This window comes from Eleutherodactylus coqui, unplaced genomic scaffold (assembly GCF_035609145.1).
Source record: "Eleutherodactylus coqui strain aEleCoq1 unplaced genomic scaffold, aEleCoq1.hap1 HAP1_SCAFFOLD_38, whole genome shotgun sequence".
Lineage (NCBI taxonomy): Eukaryota > Metazoa > Chordata > Amphibia > Anura > Eleutherodactylidae > Eleutherodactylus > Eleutherodactylus coqui.
The window spans coordinates 1,403,095-1,427,982 of NW_027102218.1; the positions used below are offsets into that span (position 1 = coordinate 1,403,095).

The following is a 24,888-nucleotide window of genomic DNA, read 5'->3' on the forward strand; positions in this document are numbered from 1 at the left end:
CCAGCGCGTCCCCCAGGTCACGTGTGCAGGGGCGGGCTTGTTGGTGTGCAGTGGCTTGTGGGTAGGACTGCGGTACTTCCGGTTACCGTCTGCTGTATGTGAGGCCGCTAAGATGCCGGAGAGAGACAGTAAGTGGGGAACCCCGGAGCCGTACTGTTATACACAGTGCTAGTGGGTGCAGGCGCGGAGGGCACCGCAGGGGGCGCTCTGCCTCATCTGTGGACAGCTTCACAGGTTACTCAGGGTTCGACTCTAATATAGTGGCGCCCCCTAATGGCTTGTCGGCGTCCTGCATACACAAAGGGGAAAAATAAGCCCTGGCTTTCAGAATGTGTTCTAAAGGCCAAAACGAGCCGTATGTTGTGTGATGGCGGCCGTGAAGGGTCTGTATTCTCCGGTGGGGCGATGGTCTGCTGTGTGGAGGGCAGCGGGTGGCAAAGAAGCCTAGGATCCCCGCTGTTTAACCCTTTACAGACTGCAGTCTGTGCAACTGCAGATTGTAAAAGGCCAACAGTGGGAGGAGGTCCCCCTCTCTCACCATCGGACCCCCTCAATGTGATCATGGGGTCCCAGGCGGTTGCCATGGCACCCGGAGGCTTGACTAAGGCTACAGCGGTCTCCGGCGGAGCTCCGTGGGCTCTATAACCGCTGATTAGAAGAATGATAGAATCTGGTGACGATCAGGAGCCCCGGGGGACCAAAATATAGGGTTAAAGGGTGAAAAAATAATATAAAAATGCCAAAACCGCACCGCCCCCCTTTACTATGTGACGAATCCCATCTGTGGTATCGCCGCGTCCGTAATGACCCAGAGAAAACCTATGGAACCCGCACAGCGTGGGAAAACTACACAAACAGGGCAAAATAGCTAGTTTTATCTCTTGCCTTACAAAAAACAAAGAAGGAAATGATCAGAGCGTCGCACGGATGCACAAATGGCGCCGCCCTGTGTCCCCGAACATAAGGCTGCGCGATCTTTAGTGTCCGGGCAGCCGTACATCGAAACAGGGAGTATCCTGGAACAAAAATCAATATAAGACCCGGTTTTGTTTTGGGGGAATTGGGCGTGAGGCCGCTCGTACAACAGCACCATTAATCTCAACAGGGACCGGCGCTCGTACGCGGCTTACTAATGCAGCGATTTTTGTTTTCTTTTAGTGCCGTCTGCTTTATTTTTGCACGTTTTAGTGCTTTTTACAGTGACGGCGTGCGCTGTAATATATGTCTGAAGACACCGCATGAAATCGCGGTAAAATACTGCGGTGTTTTCTGAACGCCCGTGGGGGAGCACCTGAGGCCGTTCTCACTCAGCTTTTGTAAAAACACCGCGTTTTATGCTACATTTTTGAGGGCGTTTGTTTTTACTGCATGTTTTGCGCAGGGACAACGCAGGCAAAGCACGCTGATGATGTCACCATTTTCCCCCTCCTGGTGGTATGGTAGGCGCATTACAGCATCTTTAACCAACGCCATTCATTTCAATAGGCAACCAGGGCATCAAAAATGCGCTGAAAATAGAACACGCGGCGTTCCTTTTATCGCACGCCATAAACGCTGCGCTAAACCTCTCGTCTGAGAGCCCCCATTGAAATGAACAGAGGCTTAGTGCAGCGTTTTTAGCGGGCGTTGAAAACGGTTGCTAAGCGCAGTGAGAGAACGCCTGTGTAAGAGTAATAAGTACACCTTCCCCCGTAGAAGAAAAACCCCAAACAGCACTGCGGACAGAAGAGAAAGATGTTAATGCAGCGAGAAACAAAATAGACTTTTTTTCCCTGTAAATTGTAAAAAGTTGCAAAAAAAATAAACCTCTATACGTTTGTCATTGACATAATTGTAGCGGCCTGCGGGATAATATAACATATTATTATACTGCAATAATAGAACTTCAGTAACCATGGCAACACCCGACTAAAAGACCTGAACACATCGAGGTGCAAACTAGGTGGGAAGCAAAACTTGGCACAGTCTAAAAACTTCTGGCTGCGACTGCAGGCGACATGTTTATGTTCCGCACCTTCAGGGCTCAAAATTGCTACTTCTACACATTAGATAGTAATTAGGCGCAAACCGCGTGATGGGCGGTAGTCTGCGTAGGAGTCATCGGGCGCTCTCCTCCTGCCTGTTTGCAGTTGGTTGACAAGGAGGAGGAGCGACGACAGAGGATGTGGCTGACATCTTCTCTTTAAAGATACAGAAAGTAGATGCCTTAATAGTAAACTAATGGGGAGATGGCCCTCCGTGGTAAATTGTACCTGCTCTGGCCCAGATGCAGGATGAGCGCCCCCTATGTCTCCATATGAGATACATTACCGTTGACATAAGATTGTATATGTCTCATCCTCTCTTCTCTTGTCTCCCTTAGGTGAGTTGTTTTCCAACCCTCTGGCCCCGGATGGCCATGAGGTGGAGGATCTGCATTCCTTCCAGTAAGTACCAGATATTTACCCACTACTGCGTTCTGTACCGTGACTAGGGTCACACTATCACTGCTTCTCCCTCCTCGTCTACCGTCAGTAGATGGAATGGCGATTGCAGATACAGTTTATGCTTGTGCTCTACCACCATGGACCCCTAGAATCTGCATCACTGCACTATACGGAATAAGGATGATCTGTGTCATTGTGTTTATCTATAAAGTTGCTTCCGTTTGTATTCTGAATACATTAGTGTAATATTTCGATACATTTTGAAGGGGATGTGCCGAGTTATCATTTTATTCCCTATCAGTAAGATAGGCGATCATTTTATAAACAGTTGGGTCCTACCGCTGGGACCACCACTGATCCCGAGAAAGGGGGTTCCAAAGGTCTCCGCACGAATGGAGCAGAGTTCACCAAATCTGCATTCATTTCAAAGGGAGGATTGGAAATCGCTGGCTGCAAGCATTCTGCAACCTCCAGGTCTTCCGTTAAAATGACTGGAGTGGTGACCTCTGCTCAGTTCATGTGGGACCCCTGTACTTCGGGTCGGTGGGGGTTCTAGCGGTCGATCATAAGGTTGATAAAGAATTACTTTACAACTTGGCACAACCCCTTTAAAAAACAAAACAAACCTCGGTTCCTGAAGCACATTGATATTTGCAGTCACCACTCCCTCCCCAAAAGTATGCAAACTAGCTCTCCTCTAGAAGTTAGAAGGCTACTCCTAGTGCCACATACGTATATACAGCAGTTTGGTTGTCATCAGGTTGTATCCTGCCCTTGATGCCAGTTTGCTTGTATGTGTGAGCAGCACAGTGTATTATTTGGTGGATGCATGCATCACATCTGTCATTGTTTATAGGTCCAAGCTGACAAATGAAGACTTCCGTAAACTTCTTATGACCCCTCGTGCAACACCTTCTTCTGCACCACCTACAAAATCCCGTCATCATGAGTGAGTACATTGTAGGAGTTCCTTCATTCATCAAGACTTGTTCTAATTGGAGTGAAATGCTATTTTATTAAGTGCCGTCCTAATTGTAACTTCTGCTTTCTAGGATGCCACGTGAATATAATGAGGATGAAGACCCAGCTGCCAGGAGAAGAAAGAAAAAAAGGTGACGACCTAGCTGCGCTACCATGTGGTGCCATGATCTAGATTGTAAAAAATAATCCTAAAATCCTGCAGTTTTCACAATGACCACAGAACTGTTCTGTAGAGAAAACTTTTCAGCAGTCGCCTTGCATTGTAATCCTGCCTGTGATAATGAGATGACACTGGATCCATCCTTTGTGATAAGTGCTGGCCACAGCTTATCTACTCTCCATCCCTGCACAGTGACTTCTGAGAGAGGTTAAAGTACTATAACAGTCTCCCATAGAAGTCAATGGGTCACCTCCTGACCATTGTAGGATTGTCCATGAGGCTGCTGTGAAGCATATCTCCGCAGCCCTCATGGTCATGTACAGAGAGAAGAATAAAAAATACACAATTAGAAAAATGGAAAATTATTTTCTATCTGGTTTTAACTAGTTCAAAAGAAATCTTTAGGTGATGCATTCCTCCTTAAGTCTTAACTCACTTTATCTTCTCTTTAAATATACAGCTATTACGCAAAATTACGGCAGCAAGAAATTGAACGGGAGAGAGAGCTTGCCGAGAAATATAGAGACCGAGCCAAAGAACGGCGAGACGGTGTCAACAAGGACTACGAAGAAACGGAACTCATTAGCACAACAGCAAATTACAGAGCAGTGGGACCCACAGCCGAGGCGTGAGAGCTTTAATCTTCATACATCCTTTTTGGGAGGGGGGGGGGGGGGGTTCTGCTAAATTTTCATTCTATGATCCAGGGTGGGGTGTTCACTGCAGGACCTGACAGTTAAATAGGCTGAACTGCAGGCAATAAATCGTTCGCTCGCTAAATCATTCAGTCATTGTGAATGAGAACCTTTGAACAATTGGTAATTAAACCGAGCGATTAGTGAACAAGCTAAGGATAATTTTCATGCTTACATGAAATAAACAAATTCATTCGCTTATCATTCGATTCTTGGCTGTGTTTACACTGGACAATTATTGTTCAAATTCGAACAATGTATCTTTTGTTTTTTCTGGAGGTATGATGGGAACAGTTTTGTTATCTGGTATTGATTACATTAAGTATGTGTTTTTTGTGTTTTTTTTTGCAGTGACAAATCGGCAGCAGAGAAGAGGCGTCAGTTGATCCAGGAGTCCAAGTTCTTGGGTGGTGACATGGAGCACACTCACTTGGTGAAAGGTCTGGATTTTGCTCTACTGCAAAAGGTTAGAAGATGTAATGTGACCTCTCTGCACTAATTGACTCATCTGTAGCTAATTTGAATATTTGTTTAATGTTTTAGATTTTACTTAGTAATATAGAATGCCAGGCTGAATAAAGACAATTGTCAAACTGGTTCAGCATTTTCTCCCCCCCCCCCCCCCCCCCCCCCCCCCCCACACACACCATCCAGGGGAAGACAAAAAAAGCAATAAGGCAGAATCCAATTTTAACCCACCCTGAGGAAAAAACTTCTTTCCTGACTCCAGAGTTGCTCCTGTGCAAGTGATTCTCGTTGGATTCTCTTTTTCCTTCACCCTTCTTTTCTCATATGGCGTGCTGGCCTTGGTCAACCTACCTAGTCTCCCGCATACAGGAGATCCTTCTCCCAGACCTGTACTTTTCTCTCCCACAAGCCGTCCTGACTTGATAGAACTGGAGACCGGAGCATCCTGGAACTCAAATTTCTCTGGTGCCATTGACTCTCCGTTGGGACCCTGTTTTCTTTCCTTATGCTGATTCAGGTCATTCTTTTTTATCATTCAGGCAGGGATCCTGCAACACTCCTTATAGGTGCTCATCTTCAGACTTACTCTCAGGCTACTGGCCTGTTGCAAATTTGGTCGTTATGCTTACCTAGCCAACTTTAAACAAAAAACACATTGCAACGACCACATCAGCCATATCCAGCTCTCCTGAATAACTGTGATTCACATTCCACTATCCTGATTTTCTCTGTCTGAGAGTGGATTGCCGAAGGGCCTATGCTCAACCCTTCTGTCCATAAGCACAGTCCAGCTGGAAGATCATTGTCAATATTGGTTCATCCATAGTCCTTGCCTTACCTTTTACAGGTAGCAAAGCAATGAATACAACATACTTTACACATTGGATGTCTCCAGCAAGCAGGACTATTTCTTTATTTACTACTTGCTAGTCTACCCTTTGGATCTTATCCAGGGCCAAGGGACATTTCAGGGTCTGCCTTTTGCCCCATCTTCTCATTCGGTGTCCTCCCTGCTCAGTCTTGACGCAATGTATCACCTTCAGGATAAAGGCATCGCCATCACTTATTGATTCCATTATTCCCAAATTTTGCATATAGTCCTGCTATTTGGCTTGTTCTTTGGCCCACTAGTAATAGCGCTGTTATCCAGCCTGCACTGTCTTAATCCTACAGAATCTTTCCGTTGCAGACGTTGGTGGGCCTGTCGCCTGCGGGCCACACCAGTCTGCTGCGTGACCTTTCTTTTACCCCCTTAAATACTGCTCTAGATCGTCCTAAAGTCTTGTTGTGTCCCCCAATGATACGGAAAAGATATATATTTTTTTGTGCTTACAGTAAAATTCATTTCTTGTCATGTTCATTAGGGACACGGCACTCACCCACTTGTTTATTCCTCGCCAGTTGCAGTGATTCCTTTCTAGCATGGTCTTGCATTTGACCAGCTCTCTTATGGCCCATTCAGACACGACGATTATCGCTCAAAAGGAATCTTTTGAGCGATAATCGTTGCATTCATTTTAACAGCAAGATGATCGCTCAAAATTCGCTCAAACGGCAGTTTGAGTGACCGTTTTGAGCGTTTACTTTGCATAAGTGTGTAAATGAAGGCTCACACTGTATGCAGAAGACAAGTGAGACCGCTGTCTTCTGCATACAGCTGTTGTCTTCTCGGAGCGCTCCGCTGGTATACAGCGGAGTGCTCCGAGCAGGGTATGCAGAACACAGCTGGAGCGCTGTCTTCTGCATACTCCTGCTGTGTTCACAGAGCGCTCAGCTGGTATACAGCTAAGCGCTCCGAGCAAGATATGCAGAACACAGCTGGAGCACTGTCTTCTGCATACTTCTGCTGTGTTCATGGAGCGCTCAGCTGGTATCTAGCTAAGCGCTCCAAGCAAGGGTATACAGAACACAGCTAGAGCACTGTCTTCTGCATACTCCAGCTGTGTTCACGGAGTACTCAGCTGGTATACAGCTGAGCGCTCCAAGTAGTGTATACAGAACACAGCTGAACTGCTTGTCTTCTGCATACTTCTGCTGTGTTCACGGAGTGGGATACCAACTGAAACAGTATCAGCGGTATCCCGCTGAGGACTCAACGCGTGGTCCTAATAAGTCTCATTGTTGTGTTTCAGCAGGCTGATAGACAATGATGAACAAATCATTAACGAAAACTGCACGATGTCTGCAGTTAGACCCAACGATTCTCACTCAAAAGACTGCTATGAGCAAATTTTGAGCGAGAATCATTGGGTCTGAATGGGCCTTTACTTCCATTCTTGTTTTGTTGTCTGCATTGATTCGTGTGTTAATTTGTTCCCTCCTACTGCTTCTCTGCAAGCTGATTTAGCTCAGGTACCTGCAGAAAGGGGTATAGCTGGTAGGAGAGACTAACTTTTTGTGTTTAGTCGTTCGCCTCCTAACGGCAGCAGCTCTACCTAAGGTCCTCCAATGACCATGACGAGAAATGGATTTTGCAATAAGTACAAAAAAAAATTAGTTTTTTTTAGCTACTAGAAAAGCTTAACAGGTATTGTTGTTGTGTATTGTTAGGTCCGTGCTGAAATTGCCAGCAAGGAAAAGGAAGAAGAGGATCTCATTGAAAAGCCCCAGAAAGAAACCAAGTGAGTAGAACTAAGATATTGTATAAAATAGAGATGTGTTATAGAGGGGTTAGGAGTTATTTTAATATGGACCACCCCAACTTAAAACAGCTTCTCTAAAGGAAGTCGCCCTAGTGATCAGCTGATTTCTGGACGTCCTACTGCTGAAACCCGTGTCATTTGTTGATATCACCTGAGAATGTTGCAGGAACTCTGGGTTTTGGCATCCAAATGCTGAATGAACAGAAGACTCAAAAGAAGATCCCCGGTCACCATGACCAATTTTTTCTAGTCAGTGGAATTGGCTGCATAAAGATGTGAACATGGCTCGATTTAATCTTTTCATATGTTTATTCTTCCGCAGAAAGGATGAAGATCCAGAAAATAAAATTGAATTTAAGACTCGACTCGGTAAGCCCGTACTTCACACATTCTGCTGCTTCCTCAATATGTTAAAGAAATAAAACTTGTGCAACATGAAAATGTTTGTCCTCCTCTTCAATAGGTCGTAACGTTTACCGCAATCTTTTTAAGAGCAAAGCATATGAGCGCAACGAGCTGTTCCTGCCCGGACGGATGGCCTATGTCGTAGACTTAGATGACGAGTATGCCGACACTGACATTCCAACCACACTTATTCGAAGCAAAGCTGACTGTCCCACCATGGAGGTAAAGAACAGTGAAAGTTCATTCTCCTACATATGTAACTGCATCCCACACCCCCTGCAGCTTGTTCTCTAGAAGGAGAGATGAGGCTTTACTCTGAACTGATTGTTTAATGTCAGAGATGCAGCTTTATCTCATAACTTGTAATCAAGCTTTCAGTTACTTTTAGTGGTTTCTAGCGTGTTGTTAAATACTATATCGATGATTGCTTTTGCTTCTCAGGCTCAGACAACGCTCACAACAAATGACATCGTCATCAGTAAGCTGACTCAAATCTTGTCCTACCTGAGGCAAGGAACTCGGAACAAGAAGCTCAAGAAAAAGGACAAAGGTAATTATTGGTATATGTCTCATACAGCAAAAGTTGATGTCCTTTTATAAGCTAATCTACCTGGATGGTAATTACAAAGACATGATGGTGAAATAGATACAGTTTAGTTTTCATGAAGCTGTCCTATTGGAAGAAAGCTGGAAAGACCCTCAAGTTTTATATAAAACGTGGTAAATACAGGATTTTTGTACTTAACATAAATTCCTATCTTGTAACATTTATTGGGGACATAGGAAGACCTTGGGTATAGCTCCTGCCACAAGGAGGCAGACACTTAGTAAAGAGTTAGTCCCTTCTACCAGCTATACCCACCCTACAGGCTGAGGAGGTTTCTCAGTGCTGCATGAAAAGGCTGATGAAGCCCTGTCCAGAGAGCAGCTTATGTCTGGAAAATGGCGCTAGAAAACCGGTTAACTGACCTGAAGTCGGGATATATTGTCCTGCTCTATAGCTACTGACACCGAATGACTAAGAATGTGCAGGATCTGATGAAGGATATATGCCTTCCATAGAAGGGGTAAAGGATTTGCCTGCTAGTCTCGATTGCCCGCAACACCCTCTACAAAGTGGGAGTGACCAGACGAATGCACAAGGAGTTGTATACGATATGGAGAAGGTCCCCAAGGCAATTACTCTCTTATGGAGGAAGTAAATGCAGCAGACTACTGGTTTGTTACAAAGGAGCTTATGGCATCGTGAACTGGCGATACATTGTGATATCGGTTCAGAGAAAGGAAGGAATGGAGTGCCTGACCTCCCAGCATAGCATGTGATCCTGCAGATAATGATTGACCAAGGTATATAAGCAAGACACAGACCTTCTGCTTTCCCCCCTACGCTTCAAAAGTGCGCCCCAGCTCCCGGCCTTCCTCTTCCTTCCTGCACATTTCTCTGCAGCCTGCTGGGACCAGTGGTGCCTCGGACGTGCTCCTCGTTACATCTATCAACCTTCCACTCGGGGACAGCTCTGGACCGGATAAGCTCTGGCTTATGGCTAACTTCCCTTCTCTATTGCTCCTCCTGCAGTGCCCATAGCAGTAGAACACTTACAAGTAGCTCTGCTGACTACTGTCTGCAGGCCCTCGGCATCATGCCCGACTCCAGAGCTAAAGGCTCCAGACAAGGCCTAGCCTGAGCCATATGTTTAGCGCTGTCACACCTTCTGTCCTTTGTCAGCAGGGTCTGAACCTGGTATTGGGTCTCAGCTCCCTGAAGGGTCAGGTGGCAGCACTGTCCACTCTTTTTCAACGTCTTCTGGCTTCAAAGCCGGCCAACTGTACCATTTTACAAGGAATTACACATGCCACTCTTCCATTCCATGCCCCTGTCCCACCTTGGGGCCTTAATATGGTACTACCTGGCATGCAGTCTCATCCCTTCGAGCCATTATACAGCATTCTGACTCAGTTTTTTTTTTATCCTGGAAAGTAGCCTTTCTGGTGACGTATCACATCCCCACCTTGTCTCTGACCTGGCAACCTTGTCGATTAAACATCAATTCGCCATCTTCCATCAGGACATGGTGGTCTTGCGCCCTGTGTCATGCTTTCTCCCTAAGGTGGTATTGGCCTTCCACATTAATGAAGGCAAAACAATGTCTTGCCTTCATTTTGCCCTCAGCCACTCTTTGAGGGAATGCAATGTCCACACATTCGATTTGGTTTGAACCTTGCGATTATACCTCTCCCAGACGTCTTCCTTCAGATGCTCTGTCTGTTTGTTATCCCAGACTTGGCCTTGCGGCGTCCAAAGCTGTCATTTCTTGCTGAATCAGGCCAGCAGTAGCAGAGGCAAACTGTGCCAAGGGCAGGGAGCCTCCCTTGTGAGGTTACTGTCCATTTGACTCGAACAGTTGGTGGCTCCTGGGTTTCCGCTCATTGTAGGATTACTCAGACCGGGAGACCAGGGTGTTGGACCATGACTAGTCAGATGGAAGGCAGGAGACTTCAGTAGCGCTAATGGCTGAGCTGATCTTAGAAAATGCTTAAACCTCATTAAATTGAATATATTTTTACTTTTTTTTGTAGGAAAGTTGGATGAAAAGAAACCTCCAGAGGCTGATATGAAGTAAGACCTTGTCTATCGGTTATCATGTTCTTATTTGCTCCCATCATTTCCCTAATTATACAGGTGTTGGACTTTAGAGCACTATTTTCTAGTGACTTGTTTCCAGTATGAACCACATTGAGTATATATGTATGTATACATTTATCTCTAAGCATCTTCGATGATATTGGAGACTACATTCCAACTACAACCAAACCTCCTCGTGAGAAAGAGAGGGAAAAGCACAGGGAGAAGGAGCGGGATAGAGAACGTCCAAGGGAGAGAGAAAGAGACCGCGATCATGAGCGTGACCGAGAGAGGGACAGAGAGCGGGCACGTGAACGAGAGCGAGAGCGAGACCGGGAAGAAGAGAAGAGGAGACACAGCTACTTTGAGAAGCCAAAGGCTGATGATGAGGTAGTATATAATATACTTGTCTGCACTCCCCTTCTCTCTACTGGATTACTAAATAACAGTGGCCAGGGCCGGCTAGAGCTTTATTTGGACCACCTTACAAGAGTGACCCCATACTAGACACTGTAAATATCAGCTGGATTGGAGGAAATGTGGATTATATTCCTATATGAATTGTATGGAGGACATTCTACTGCTGCAGTCTGCCTGGAGTATACAGATGTATCATGATTGGTAGACTTACCGTATATACTGGCGTATAAGACGACTTTTGAACCCCGAAAAATCTGCTCTGAAGTCTGGCGTCGTCTTATACGCCGGTAATACAAAAAAAAAGAAAGTGTCAAAAAAAAAATCATTACTCACCTCCCCCGGCATTCTGCGGCACTGCTGCAGGCTGTCACTCCCTCGTGGTCGCCGGCAGAGCATTGCTTTCTGGACGCAGGGCTTGAAATCCCCGCCTCCAGAAAGCTAATACTGTGATTAGCTAACACACGCTGTCAGCCAATCACAGCCATTCAATGACATCATTGAATGGCTGTGATTGGCTGAAGGCACGTGTGTTTTCTGGAGGTGGGGATTTCAAGCCCTGCGTCCAGAAAGCAATGCTCTGCTGGGGACCAGGAGGGAGCGACATCCTGCAGCAGCGCCGCAGAACGCTGGGGGAGGTGAGTAATGATTTTTTGTTTTTTGCTCCGCTGTATTCCCAGCGTATAAGGTGAAAGTTGGGGGGTCGCCTTATACGCCGGTATATACGGTAAGTATTATTAGTAGGTTTACAATTACTATTATGGGTTTTCTGGGACTTAAACACTGATCATCTATCCTTGGGACCCCTGTAAAGTCGGCACAATGAAGGGTCTCCATCCATAGTCCCAAAGAAACCCTTCCATGTGTGTTTATTGCTGTTATACAACTAATATTGTTCAGGTGGCAGCAGTGATAGTAATTGAATGTGAAGAAATGTCATTCTTGGCAGTAAATATTGCAGTAATATGTAAAATATTTACATTATCACATATATTTAGTATAAAGGTTACATTTTTTTTAACACTTTTTTTTTTTTTTTTCTTTCAGCCTCACGATATTGACACCGGTAAGATATGCAATACTCTCTTTGTAAATGGGTGGTAAAGAGTCACTTAATGAAAGCTCTGCTGTAGATCACTTCAGCTAAATAAAGGAAAGGTTGGAAAGGGTTCACTTTTTTATTTTTTTTATTTTTTTTTACCACAAACGTTTTGCCATAGCTGTAGATGCCTTGCTTTTTTAACTAATTTTTGTCTAAAGTAGTGTAGGCTGCAGGAAGAAGTGATATTGAAAGCTTTTTCTGCACAAACTTGGGCTTGGATATTAAGCCATGCCATTAGTCGGAGTCTTCTGAAGTACAGTCTTAGCTTAAAGTTTTGAGACTGACACAAATTTTGCTGCTTCCGTGTTTTAAGATGTTTCTGTGGTTACTGAAGTTCTACTAAAAGAAATTCAGAAGTTCCTAAGTTTTTATTGACAAATGCGTCAAGTCTCTGCAAAGACTCAATGTTCAGTGATTGACCTTTTTTTTCCCCCCAAGACTTCTGCAATTTAGCCTGGCATGCTGGATATCTGCTTCTGAGCCAAATCCTGATTAGTGGCACCCATTCTTGTCTAATCAGTGCTTCTCATTTATCACAATTTTTTTTTTTTTTTTTCCCCCCCACCTGCGTTTTGAGGATTGAACACAGGTTCTCAATGGGATTGAGTTCTGGGGATTTTCTGGATCACGGACTGAATATTTTAATGTTTTGTTCACCGAGCCACATAGTTATCACTTCTACCCTTTTACATGCACTGATTGGACAAAAATGGGTATTCCTGCCTATTTCCCACTCAAAAAATGCTCAATTGCATTGATTTTATGCGTAAACACGCAGCGAATGTGCAGTTTTGCTTCGTATTTCACGTGTATTTACGCATGGCCATTGATTTCAGTCGGCTACAATGGTATGGGGTGTATTACAGACTGAGATAGGACATGCCACATATGGTTTCACGCAATCGCACATTGTGAACGAACCCTTTGAAATCAATGGGTTCTTCTAGTCACTGTGTATTTCATGCTCAAAAAGTGTCCCATAAGGACGCGCTCTCACGCAGCTCTATCAATGAAAGAACCAAAAATATGGCGACAAAACCAATTATTTTTAATAAACTTTTTTTCTTTCATTTTAAATGGTATTAGTTTAACAAAAACACAAATTTTTGATATCTGCCTAATCGTACTGACCTATAGAATTAAAGGGGTTGTCCGGCCAGAAACCTTGCATGTCATTACTTCTGTTTGCCCATTTCCATGCACTGTGTAATATACATTGTGCATGTAAAATGAAGCAAACAGAAGTTTTGGACTTACCTGAAGGGGTGCGCCCCCCCCCCCCCCCCCCCCCGTTGCTCCTCCGTCCTCCCTGGTTACAACAAGAATCTTCTCTTCTTCTTGTCGGGCCGCAGCAGCTCTTGTCGGCGCGGGAACGAGCCTCTTCTCATCTGCGCATGCGCAGTTCTTCTCTCTGCAGCCGGGACTGATATACGATCTCCTTGTGTGCAGGGGGAGGAGGATGGAAGAGCAAGGAGCAGGAACTGAGCTCCCGCCCCCTCTCTGCCCCTCTGCACTATTTTCAATGAGGAGAGGCAGGATGGGGGCGGGGCTAAGGCACACCCATTGTATATTACAAAGTGCATGGAAATGGGCAAACAGAAGTAATGACATGCAATGTTTCTGGCCGGACAACCCCTTTAAGTTAACCTGTCCTTGGTGCAATTTTGTTTTCACTCCACTTATAAATTATATGTTATGTTGAATGGTCTTATCAGAAAATACAACTTGTAGTGATTTGTTTTTTATTTTTTTATTTTTTTTTTAAACGTGAAATTCTTGCATTGGAAATGTTTTATATCTGTCTTCCTGTACTAGGACCTGGATCAACCAAGGACCTTCTGAAGTCCATCAATGATAACTTTGCTGGAGCCCCCGGTTGGGAAGGAGTAGAATATCCTTTTTGTCTGTATTTGGTTTTTATTGCACAATCACATGCTAAATAGAGATGAGCGAGTATACTCGGTAAAGGCAATTGCTCGAGCGGGCATTGCCTTTATCGAGTACCTGCTCGCTCGAGATGAAAGGTTCTGGTGCCGGTGGCGGGCAGGGAGCTGCGGGGGAGAGCGGAACGGAGGGGAGATCTCTCTTTCCCTCTCCTCCCCCCCCCCCCCCCGCTCCCTCCTGCTGACAGCCGCTACTCACCGCTCCCCCGCGACAGCACCCGCGCTAAAGGCAATGCTCGCTCGAGCAATTCCCTTTACCGAGTATACTCGCTCATCTCTATTGCTAAAGTTTTGTTTTTTGTTTTTTTTAAAATAATAAATATATATATTTTATAAGATCCCTTGGAACAAAGTCAAAGAACTATATTTTTCCCCGGCGTCATCCTGACGGCAGACATGGAGGTTGCACCTTGACCTCGTAGGGACAGGAAGCAAGAGACTTCAAAAGGCTCCTCCCGCCTCCCATTCTCCAGTGCTTCCTGTCCCTACAGGGACCTGCAAGAGGAGCTCCCTCCAGGGAGCTGCAGGATGACAGCTGGGGAACGGTCCACAGGGCTGTTTTCCCCCCTCACCTTTCTTCCAAAGCAGGCTGACTGTAGGGATTGACGGTCCACAGAGCTGCTTCCCTTCTCATCTCCCTTCGGGGTGTCAGCGCGGTCCGGGAGCACGGCGGGCCACAGGTCTGACCGCCTGGGGTTCACCACCGCAGCGGTCGGAGTGGCGGACCAGAGGTCCTTGAGTCCCCTCCTTCCTCTTCCACAGCTCTGCGCAGTTGTTTCAGCCGGGAAGAGCGGCGGGCCATAGGCTCAGATGCCTCTCTCCTCCAGGCATGCCGGCGTGGCGCCAATGACGCGGCGTGACGCGGTGACGTCAGACGCCGTCAGCTGACCCGGACAGCGGGAGATTTAAAAATGGAGACCCCCCCCCCGGCAAGCTTCCACTGACAGCACACCTTCAGAGAAGGATTTATCTGTCTAATCTGGTTCTGTCTGCGTTTTCTGCATCATGACTACAAAGGAACCAGAGATGGAAGCCCTGCAAACTGTAAGTGTTACTTGTTGCAGGGATTGTATGCTCAGGGATTTAGCATTGTGTGGGGGTTTTTCCCTTATATGCATTCATATATCTTTGCAGGACAGGGAATCCACCCGGTCTAAACAGGACCTTAAGAAAAAACACATGATATGCGCCCTGTGTCTTAAAAAACTGGACGAGGCGTATGATTGTACCTCCAAGATCCTTACAGATGAACAGGCCGCATTCAGCAGGGAAGATATTAGATCCCTGGTTAGAGAGGAGGTCCGGGCATCGATTTCCAGTCCCCCCCCCCCCCCCCCAGGCAGCGGGAAAGAAGGGCCGCTAAAAGGGCGAGCCACATACCGCTAACGAGCTCAGACTCTGAGCAATCCCTGGCCGACTTGTCAGATGGCGAACTCTTTGACCGTCCCCCTAACGCCAGGGATGAGAATAAAAAGTACTATTTCTCATCTGGGGACCTGGATGACCTGATCAAAGCAGTCAGGGATACGATGAAGGTCGAGGATGTGGTCGAGCCAAGGTCCGTACAGGACGACATGTTCGGCGGGCTTAGACCAAGGAACCGCATAGTGTTTCTGGTTAATGATACCCTGAAGAAAGTAATCACGGATGAGTGGGCTGCGCGGACAAACACCTCTATTTGTTCGCTAATTTAAAGAGAGACTCTGCTTTGCGGAGAAAGACGTGAGCATCTACGAGGAGGTCCCCAAGGTAGACGCACAGGTGGCCAGAATGGCCAAAAAGATAGCCCTGCCATTCGAGGACTCCTCTCATCTTAAAAACCCGATGGACAACAGGGTTGACGCCTTGATGAAACGGGCCTGGCAAACAACGGCCTATACGCTGGAGTCCAATATCGCAGCGACTTCTGTGGCAAGGTTGATGTTCCTCTGGTTGGGGGAACTCGACGACCAGATCAAACAGAAGACCCCTAGAGATGCGTTACTGGAATGCATGCCTCTACTTATATCAGCAACAGGCTTCCTGGCAGACGCATCTGCCGAAACTGAGGCTGGCGGCCAGAAGCGCCGCATTGTCTAACATGGCCAGGCGGGCGGTCTGGCTGAAAGCATGGAAAGCAGATACGGCTTCCAAAGGAAGGCTGTGTAACATCCCGTTTCATGGCCAGGACATCTTTGGCGCGGACTTGGAGGAGATCCTAAAAAGAGCTACCGACAAGAACCACAGTTTCCCGGACCAAGCAAGAACGGGATTTCCCCACAAACGTCAGCCATCCTTCAAGTCATACCGAGGCAAAGGAAAGACGGGGCGCTTGTCCTACCCCCAAAGGAGGCAGGGGTAAGACAAAAACAACCCCTTCCCCTGTAGGCGAGTACCAGGTGGGGGGCAGACTATTGAGCTTTTCCCGGGAATGGCAGGGGATTACAGACAACCCGTGGGTCCTGCAGCTCATAGCCCAAGGGTACAGAATAGAGTTCTTCACCCGGCCCCCCAGTAATTTCAGAGTCACCCCCACGCAATCCCCCGCCCTGCAGGATATCTTTAAAAATGAAATTTCTAAGCTGCTACAGATGGGGGCAGTAGTCCGGGTCCCCGCAGTAGAACAGGGCTTGGGGTTCTACTCACCCCTATTTCTGATCAAAAAACTGAACGGCAGTTTTCGGATGATCCTTAATCTGAAGGGCCTGAACAGGTTTATTACCTACAAAAGGTTTAAGATGGAAACCGTCAGGTCTGCAGTAACTCTGATCAAAAGAGGGGACTTTATGAGTACCGTCGATCTAAAGGACGCGTACTACCACGTCCCAGTCCTGCCGGAACATCACAAGTACCTGCGGTTTGCCATCAGGATGGGCAGCCGTGTGCACCATTTTCAATTCCAGTGCCTACCCTTCGGAATTTCAACGGCACCCAGGATATTCTCTAAAATAGTGGCAGAGATGGTGGCGCATCTCCATGTGGCAGGCATAAACATTGTCCTATACCTGGACGATTTCCTGGTAATTGCATCCTCGCCGAAGATCCTCAAAGAGGATACCAGCCGAGTCATCTCCCTAATTCAGAGACTGGGGTGGATAGTTAACTTCCCTAAATCTAGTCTTCTCCCCGAGATGCAAAAGAACTTCCTGGGGGTACAGATAGACTCAGTGTCTCAGACCTTGTCTTTGCCTCCACCCAGGCAGGAAAACCTTAGACTGACAGCACAGAAATGCGGCCAGAAGAAACAAATAACGATTAGAGACGCAATGAGGCTCCTGGGCCTCATGACCTCCTGTATCGGCATTATTCCTTGGGCCCAGGCGCACTCAAGGACGCTACAGAGAGCTCCAGTCTGGCTGGGGAGCGCAAGTGGGGCAGCGTTTGATCCAGGGCAAATGGGGTCCGACATTGCGTGCCCAGACCTCAAATTTCAGAGAGCTTAGGGCCATCTTGGAGGCGCTTGACAGAGCTCAGGATATCCTAAAGAAGAGACATGTTAAGATCTTCTCTGATAACGTGACCGCCGTTTCACTTATTCGCCACCAGGGAGGCACCAGAAACTTTCACCTGCTGAAATTAACAGCCCGGATCTTCCGATGGGCCGAGTCCACGGTACAGTCCCTGACAGTGGTCCATCTCAAAGGATCCCAGAACCTGACAGCCGACTTTCTCAGTCAAAGACGCCTAGACTCCGGGGAATGGTCTCTGAATCAAGAGGAATTTCGTCTCATTACAGAAACCTGGGGCAGTCCACAGGTGGACCTGTTTGCGAGCAGCAAAAAATTCAAAATGCCCCGCCTATTTTTCCCTAGATCCGAGGGGTTAGACGCCTTTTCCCAGAGTTGGGATTTCAGTCTGGCGGACGCCTCCCCCCCCCCCCCCCCCCCCCCACCCCAATACCCCTGATCCCGAGAGTTCTTCAGAAGGTCCAGCAGAACAACATCACGCTGCTCCTGATCGCCCCACACTGGGAAAAAAGGGCATGGTTTCCGGTGCTCCTAAAGCTCGCCATCTCGGAGCCAATCCGCCTTCCATTCAGGAAGGACCTTCTAGCGCAGGGCCCAGTTCTTTGCCCCAACCTAGAGAGACTGAACCTCACGGTGTGGATATTGAGGAACAGACGCTACTAACACAAGGTCTGTCCTCCAGAGTTATCGCGACTCTACGCCAGTCCCGAAAACCTGTGACCTCAGCTATTTATAATAAGATCTGGAAAAAATTCTCCTCCTGGAGGGGGCTGGAGGTCTCCAATCTTGACACTTCGGTGGCGGAGATTTTGGACTTCCTCCAGGAGGGTCTAGATAAAAACCTGAGACCAGGAACCCTGAAAGTACAGGTATCAGCGCTCTCGGACATTCTAGACCAACCTTTGGCGGATCATAGACTGATCCGCAGGTTCATGAAAGCGGCAGAAAGAATGAGGCCAGTTAGCCATAGTACGGTCCCCCCCATGGGACCTGAACCTAGTTCTCCAAAGCCTCTGCAAAGACCCCTTCGAACCTATCGATCAGATTCCAATTAGGTTCCTCACGTTTAAAACTGTGTTCCTGGTAGCTATCACAACAGCGAAGCGCGTAAGTGAGCTCCAGGCCCTATCTTGTAAGACATCTTACCTATTAGTCCAGGACGATAAGGTCATACTAAAAACAGACCCCTTTTTTCTTCCAAAGGTAGCCTCAAAATTCCACAGACAGCAAGAAATTATTCTCCCATCCTTCTGTCAAAATCCCCAAAACGATAGGGAAAGAGATTACCATAGCCTGGATGTAAGGAGGGCCATTCTATGCTACCTAGAGCAGACATCATCCTTTAGGAAGGCTGACTGTCTTTTTGTTCAATTTCAGGGGCCGAGCAGAGGAAGAGCGGCTTCTAGAAGATCCATTAGCCGCTGGATAAAATCCACTATCCATCAGGCCTACTCGTCCTGCAACAGAAGTATCCCGGAAGGACTCAAGGCCCATTCAACCAGGGCACTATCCTGCTCCTGGGCAGAGAGGGCTATGGCGACGCCGGACCAAATTTGTAAGGCAGCCACATGGTCCAACCTGCACACATTCGCAAAACCTTACAGGCTGAATGCGGACCTCTCCTCTGATCTCTCATTCGGGAGAAAGGTCTTCAAGCAGTGATCCCTCCCTAAAGAGTTAATCTGGTATACTCCATGTCTGCCGTCAGGATGACGCCGGGGAAAAGGAGTGAATTTCTTACCGAAAATTCCCTTTTTCCGAGTCATCCTGACGGCACGTATTTCCCTCCCAAAAATTCACACGTTTATGCGGGCACGAATCTGTAGCCCAGAGGCTCCTATGTTGGACATTTCCTTTTATGCGGTAAATTTGTGCATATTATCTTGTGTTATGTCCGGGTAAGCTACCCTCTTCTTGTTTATGTTCAAATGGAACTAACCATGTTATTTTTTTCGGAGCAAATAAATATCTTCCTTGGTTAACCACGACATGTCCATGTAAGTAATTTAGAAGACACTGGAGAATGGGAGGCGGGAGGAGCCTTTTGAAGTCTCTTGCTTCCTGTCCCTACAAGGTCAAGGGGCAACCTCCATGTCTGCCGTCAGGATGACTCGGAAAAAAGGAATTTTCGGTAAGAAATTCACTCCTTTTCATTCTTGGTTGTAGCCCTCCTGTCAGTACAATGCCAGAGAGATCTGACTCATGTATGGCCCTTTAAGTTTACATGATAGAACTACTACTGTGTGTGTGTGTGTGTGTGTGTGTGTGTGTGTGTGTGTATATATATATATATATATATATATATATATGGAGATGGATAAAATTACACACCGGTGCCGGCAGAGCGAATGGGCTGTGAAGAGTTTAACACTGTGAGACTCGCAGCGTTGTACTCATATGTATGTGTGCAGGTGTCCATGTTTTACTTTATACTTCTTAACTACTGCAAACAATGAAGAAACATGACGACAAGAAGCAGCTAGGAGACTTCTTTGGCATGTGGAACAGTTACGCTGAATGTTACCCTGCAACGTAAGTGCTACCTGGAGCTGCATGGCCGGTCTGTATTGACTATTGTATTTGTAGCTGTAGATGTCCTCTAACATTGACCCTTAGATGAACAATACGGCCAAGGTAACATCTTCTCTGACAGCAATGTCTCACCTAGCGCTGTCATGTACCCTCCTAGATCCATTAGACTATGTGATCATATTTGTGGATGTGAAGTCCGCCTAGGGAATGTTACTAATTCTGTATTCTTGACATATGTCTGACTTTTCAGCACCAGGATACTTAGTTGTAATTTGTCATAAGGACTTGGCATGTAAAAGTATTAAATGGGCAGACCATTGACTAGCGGGCACATGGTGGGGCAGTTAACGAATTTAATCCACATATATTACAGCCTATTGCAAGATATCTCAATGGCAAAACACCCAGTGAACACTTCTAACAAAAAGGGACTGTCGAAAGCATAGATCCCCTATAAAACATGTATTAGCACTTTGCCAACACTTTATTAGGTGGAAATGACGTTTTGTTATAATGTATCTTAAGTGATGGGATGAAAGCTGAAATGTTTGGGTCACATATGGATAGTGTTTAATAAGATTTCTCTCTTTACTTGAAGCATGGATGATATGGCAGTTGACAGTGATGAAGAAGTGGATTACAGTAAAATGGACCAGGTAAGTCTCAGTCCACTCTGTAGGAGTTCTTATTGCCCATCAGTTTCATATTCGCTTTTCGTCCAAATGAGTTAAGTTGTTTGGATGTAAAGAACATTAAAGGAGTTTTATTTTTTATAAATTAGACATAATCACCATTCAAATGAAAAGTTATACAGCTTTCTAAGGTCCTGTGTGTTTCAATTCCTAACCAATTTTAAGAGATTAGTTTGCTGTCTGTGAATAAGCGCAGTTGGTTCCATAAGATGCCTGGTGGTCCGGCTCTAAGCTGAGAAGTGCATAAAGTAATATCCAGTCTTAGCAATGCTGTGATCTGAATTTGTAGGTTGCTTCCATGTAATCGGTCTGGAGTCCAGGCTGTTTAGCTTACAGAGCATTGCCTAGACTGGGTAGTTATATACCCGCTTCTGAGAGCAGGACTCGGTCAGCAAGAGAATGTTGTCATTCACTGACAGCAAACAAATATCTTTAAAGTGAAGAATTCAAACACAACATATATTATAAAGTTGTATATCTAAGCATATGCCATCAATGTTGTAGTCCAACTAATCCTGCTAAGTATTAGAAACCCCTTTCAGGTATGAGGAAATGTGTTAATGTATAAAGCAGTTATTTACTCTCCATCTAGCCGTATGACACATTGTTCGGAGAATTGTCTGTTACATTTATATATAACATATTGGTCTATACAATCTTCTACATGCAACGGGTTACTAAACATTATATGTATGGTATTTTATTTGTAGGGTAATAAGAAGGGCCCTTTGGGACGATGGGACTTTGATACACAAGAAGAATACAGCGAATATATGAACAATAAAGAAGCTCTGCCCAAGTGAGTAGTTGTTTCAGAAGTGCTTTGTAGGTACCATCTAAGGCTAAGCCATTAAGACCTATTGAACTACTAGAGGGGCAATTCCCAGTTGTAACCTTCTGTTCGCTAAAGCTTCGTGCCAGTGGGGAGTACTTCAGGTGCCATTTTGAAGAGGTTGGGCATCTGTTGTGATGGGGTACAGGCAGTCTATGGTTTTCTTCCTTTTGGATTAGAAACCTCTGCATTGGTAATTGCCTGAATTTCTCTCTTTTTTTGCTGTCTCTTTCCACCCTCTTCAGTGGGTGAAGAGATGCAGTACACACGGGTGGATTCTTGTTGCAGAATCCGCGACGGGCGTCTGCTCCGCAGAAAATACCGCAGAATGCAATGGAAAAATGCTTTTTCGCGCACACTTCCAGAAAACAATTATGGTTTCTGCGAGCGGAGGAAAAATTGCAGCATGTGGATAGTTTTTGAAAATAAAAATCTGTACTGCGCCTGTCCAACGGGCCATGTGGACCATCCGCAGTATAGATGAAGATAAGAGAGGTACCACAGATGCCGCTGCTGGCTCCCACTTGCAGAATCCGGCTCTGCTATGTGCAGACGGCCTAACTCTTAGAACAGGGTCCCTGTGATGAGCAAATGCCAAGGAGCCAGCAATCTAAGGAAACTGGGAAAATATACTATATAAATGTTTTCTATAACCCACAATGGCAATGTAAGGGTAGACCGGACTCTTTATAATCCTCGTTTCAGGTCAGTCATGTTGTACTTTCTACTTCCTTAATATTTAATTTTTCTTTTAATCAGGGCTGCATTTCAATACGGTATTAAAATGTCAGAGGGACGTAAAACAAGGCGCTTCAAGGAGACAAATGAAAAAGCAGAACTGGACAGACAGTGGAAAAAGATCAGTGCGGTGAGGATATTATTTATATAGTACTGCTACCTCCTACCCACACTTTACTAAGAACAAAGCCTATACATCGTACATGGGAAATGGCTCCAACCAGTTACATCATAGCTTTCACTTCTCTAAGGCAGATTTGGAAATGAAGCTAGAAATGTAATTAGCAGGTAATGGAAACTACTAGAGTTTTTCTTTCTAATGTTTCTGTATACATCCTCCCTAGTGTGCACCCTGAGTTTTATGTATACAATCTATTCACATGTTCACTAAAGCGACCCTCTAGTGCCAGGCAAAACTTTTTGTCTTGGAACGGACGAGGGAGAAACATTGACCGCTTACCTCAGTTTATGGTGGTATGCCGCAGATCTGTTGATTCTCTGGTGCTTTTGGTCTTCCAAGATGACCGCAGCTATTTTCTGACTACCTAATGTACACTGGTAGTATCTTTGACTACCTATGTAATACACCTGCTTGGCCATCACTGGCTAAAGAAAGCATCATGTAGCCTTTCAGTCATTGGATAGTGAATAAGGACTGCCCACTTGGAAGACCAGAGAGGGGACTGAGAACTGATGGATCTGCAACAGAATGCCAGAGTACAGCAAGTAATCTAACTCCCCAGCCCTCCGGTCCAACAACAAATCCTTTCCCTAGAGCCAAAGGGTTGTTTTAACATCGTTGGTCATGTATCTTTCAATTCTAATAACTGTGTCCTTTATTCTAGATCATTGAAAAACGTAAGAAGCTGGAGGCTGATGGGTAAGTGCTTGCAACTGCGGGATCTAGTCATAATGCTGGAAAATTATCATATATCACTGATTGTCAGTGCTTTTCTACTTCATATATTTATATTATGAATACATAATCAAAAAAGAATTCCACCCATTGTGTAAATCCATACAAAATCAACGCTTCTACATCTATAGTTCAAGCAGATAGTTACTCCTGACACAGTTGTTTTAATATGAGGTCTCCTCCAAACGCTACTTACCTACTTATTAAATTGTGGATTAATCTTTGGGGGACTCACATGAGTACCTTAGTTTGCAACATTTTCCTATTCTATATTAAGTCCCTGTATTGCGACCTTAAACTCTTGTTACGAGAACCAATCTGCTGTTTGACATGACTGCGGCGCTCAGGCCTGTTCACGATTTACGTATTGCTGCTGTGTAATGGCCACCTCCAGTTAAATTAGATTTCAGTGGGAGCCATTGTTTGTTGTGTGACAAATACAGGTCAATTCCCAATCATTGTTATAAAGTCTTGATATTGACTTGCAGGAATGCTGCCATCCAATAGGTGGCGCTGCAGAGGTATTCCATCTTCCTTTGCATATTTCCTACATGAGGATGCATGGTCTTACCAGTCTCCTCACTCGCCTTCTAGGTGCTCTCCTTAAGCACTGCGGCTTCTATTATAAATGTGACCAGAAGCTTCTAATAGGGATGTCAGATGTAGCTGCTGTAAATGCCTTTCTGTAATGTATAGATCGTTTGATGCACCTGATATTTTTTCATTTTGCTGCAATTTTTTTTAAACATTAACTAAATGAATTTTTCTTTTGTTTTTCGTTTTCAGGGTTGAAGTGAAAAGACCTAAATACTGAAGTTGTGTATTTTTATCCGATTAAGGCTGCATTCACACAGGGCGGATTTGCCGCAGCAGATCCACCCGCGGCAAAACCGCCCGCGGGCGCTAATCTCGGGATTAGCCAGCCATGTGGACGAGGTTTCTCAGAAACCTCGTCCACACGGGACGGCTAATCCGCTGCGGTAAATCAGGTCGAAACCGCGGCTGCAGCGGCCGCAGCTTCAACAGATTGAGCATGTCTGTTTACAGTCGGTTTTTTGTTTATTTATGTTACGGCCGCGCTCTCCTCTATGGGAGAGCCGGCCGCAATGAAAAAGCATGCGGCCGGACCGCTTCAAAGCCGCGGCGGTTCTCCCGCGAGATTTCCGACGGGAATCCGCCGTGTGTGAACCCTGCCTTAATATCACATGTGGCTATTTAGTCTTTTATTAACGCTGATGTTTTACACACAATGGAAGCAGCCGTTCAGTAAAAGAGAGCAGATCATTGAGTTATTTCCTAACTATGAACTTGATTGAAGGGACAGACCGGAATCTATTAATGTCTGCAATCCTTTTGATTTATTCCAAATTAAATTGTATGTTTCCTGGATTATAAGCACGCAGTATTGTGTAATGGACTTTATTAAACATTGACATCCTTACCTGCTTTGTGTGTGACCATTACTATGAGATTGTTCCTGAACCTGCTATAATCTCTCCAGGCATTCATTTGCCATGAACTGTAATTTAGGGAGATGAGGCAGATTTAAAAAAGCTCATTATATTTCCTAGTATCAAACCTGCCTAGCAGTAAGACCGCCCTTGTTGCCCATAGCAACCAATCACAGCACAGCTTTCATTTCTGAACCGGCTGTGGGAAAAAAAAGCTGTGCTGTGATTGGTTGCTATGGGCAACAGGGATAGTCTTACTGCTAGACAGTCTTGATAAATGAGGTCCTATAGTTTACATTTGTCTGCCGGCACCTTCTAAAAGAGCTCAGTATGCAGATTACAGGCCGCCACAAATATTACCCCCCCAAACCTGAGCTCCACCAAACCTTCAACTCCATTCTTTCTTGATATAGACCCCT

The 24,888-nt window shown here is 45.7% G+C and overlaps 1 protein-coding gene across 1 annotated transcript; it reads left to right on the plus strand.

The window, feature by feature from the left end:
- The first annotated feature begins 1 nt into the window (after position 1).
- On the plus strand, positions 2-24,459 carry IK (IK cytokine). Its single transcript, XM_066588805.1, has 20 exons — positions 2-128; positions 2,363-2,426; positions 3,283-3,375; positions 3,479-3,538; positions 4,028-4,195; positions 4,614-4,728; positions 7,281-7,351; positions 7,695-7,741; positions 7,836-7,999; positions 8,219-8,327; positions 10,355-10,394; positions 10,547-10,790; positions 11,865-11,883; positions 13,735-13,810; positions 19,760-19,840; positions 20,439-20,496; positions 21,243-21,331; positions 22,124-22,232; positions 22,948-22,982; positions 23,805-24,459. Exons 1-20 carry the CDS (start codon positions 113-115, stop codon positions 23,830-23,832), a joined length of 1,686 nt encoding a protein of 561 aa, XP_066444902.1. The 5' UTR covers positions 2-112; the 3' UTR covers positions 23,833-24,459.
- The last annotated feature ends 429 nt before the right edge of the window (positions 24,460-24,888 follow it).

What these genes read in the sequence shown, in the direction of transcription:
- IK (XM_066588805.1), top strand. An exon ending in CCTCCAGAGGCTGATATGAA is followed by an intron (nt 10,395 to 10,546) that starts GTAAGACCTTGT and finishes TTTATCTCTAAG; the next exon opens with CATCTTCGATGATATTGGAG. An exon ending in GCTGAATGTTACCCTGCAAC is followed by an intron (nt 19,841 to 20,438) that starts GTAAGTGCTACC and finishes CTTTACTTGAAG; the next exon opens with CATGGATGATATGGCAGTTG.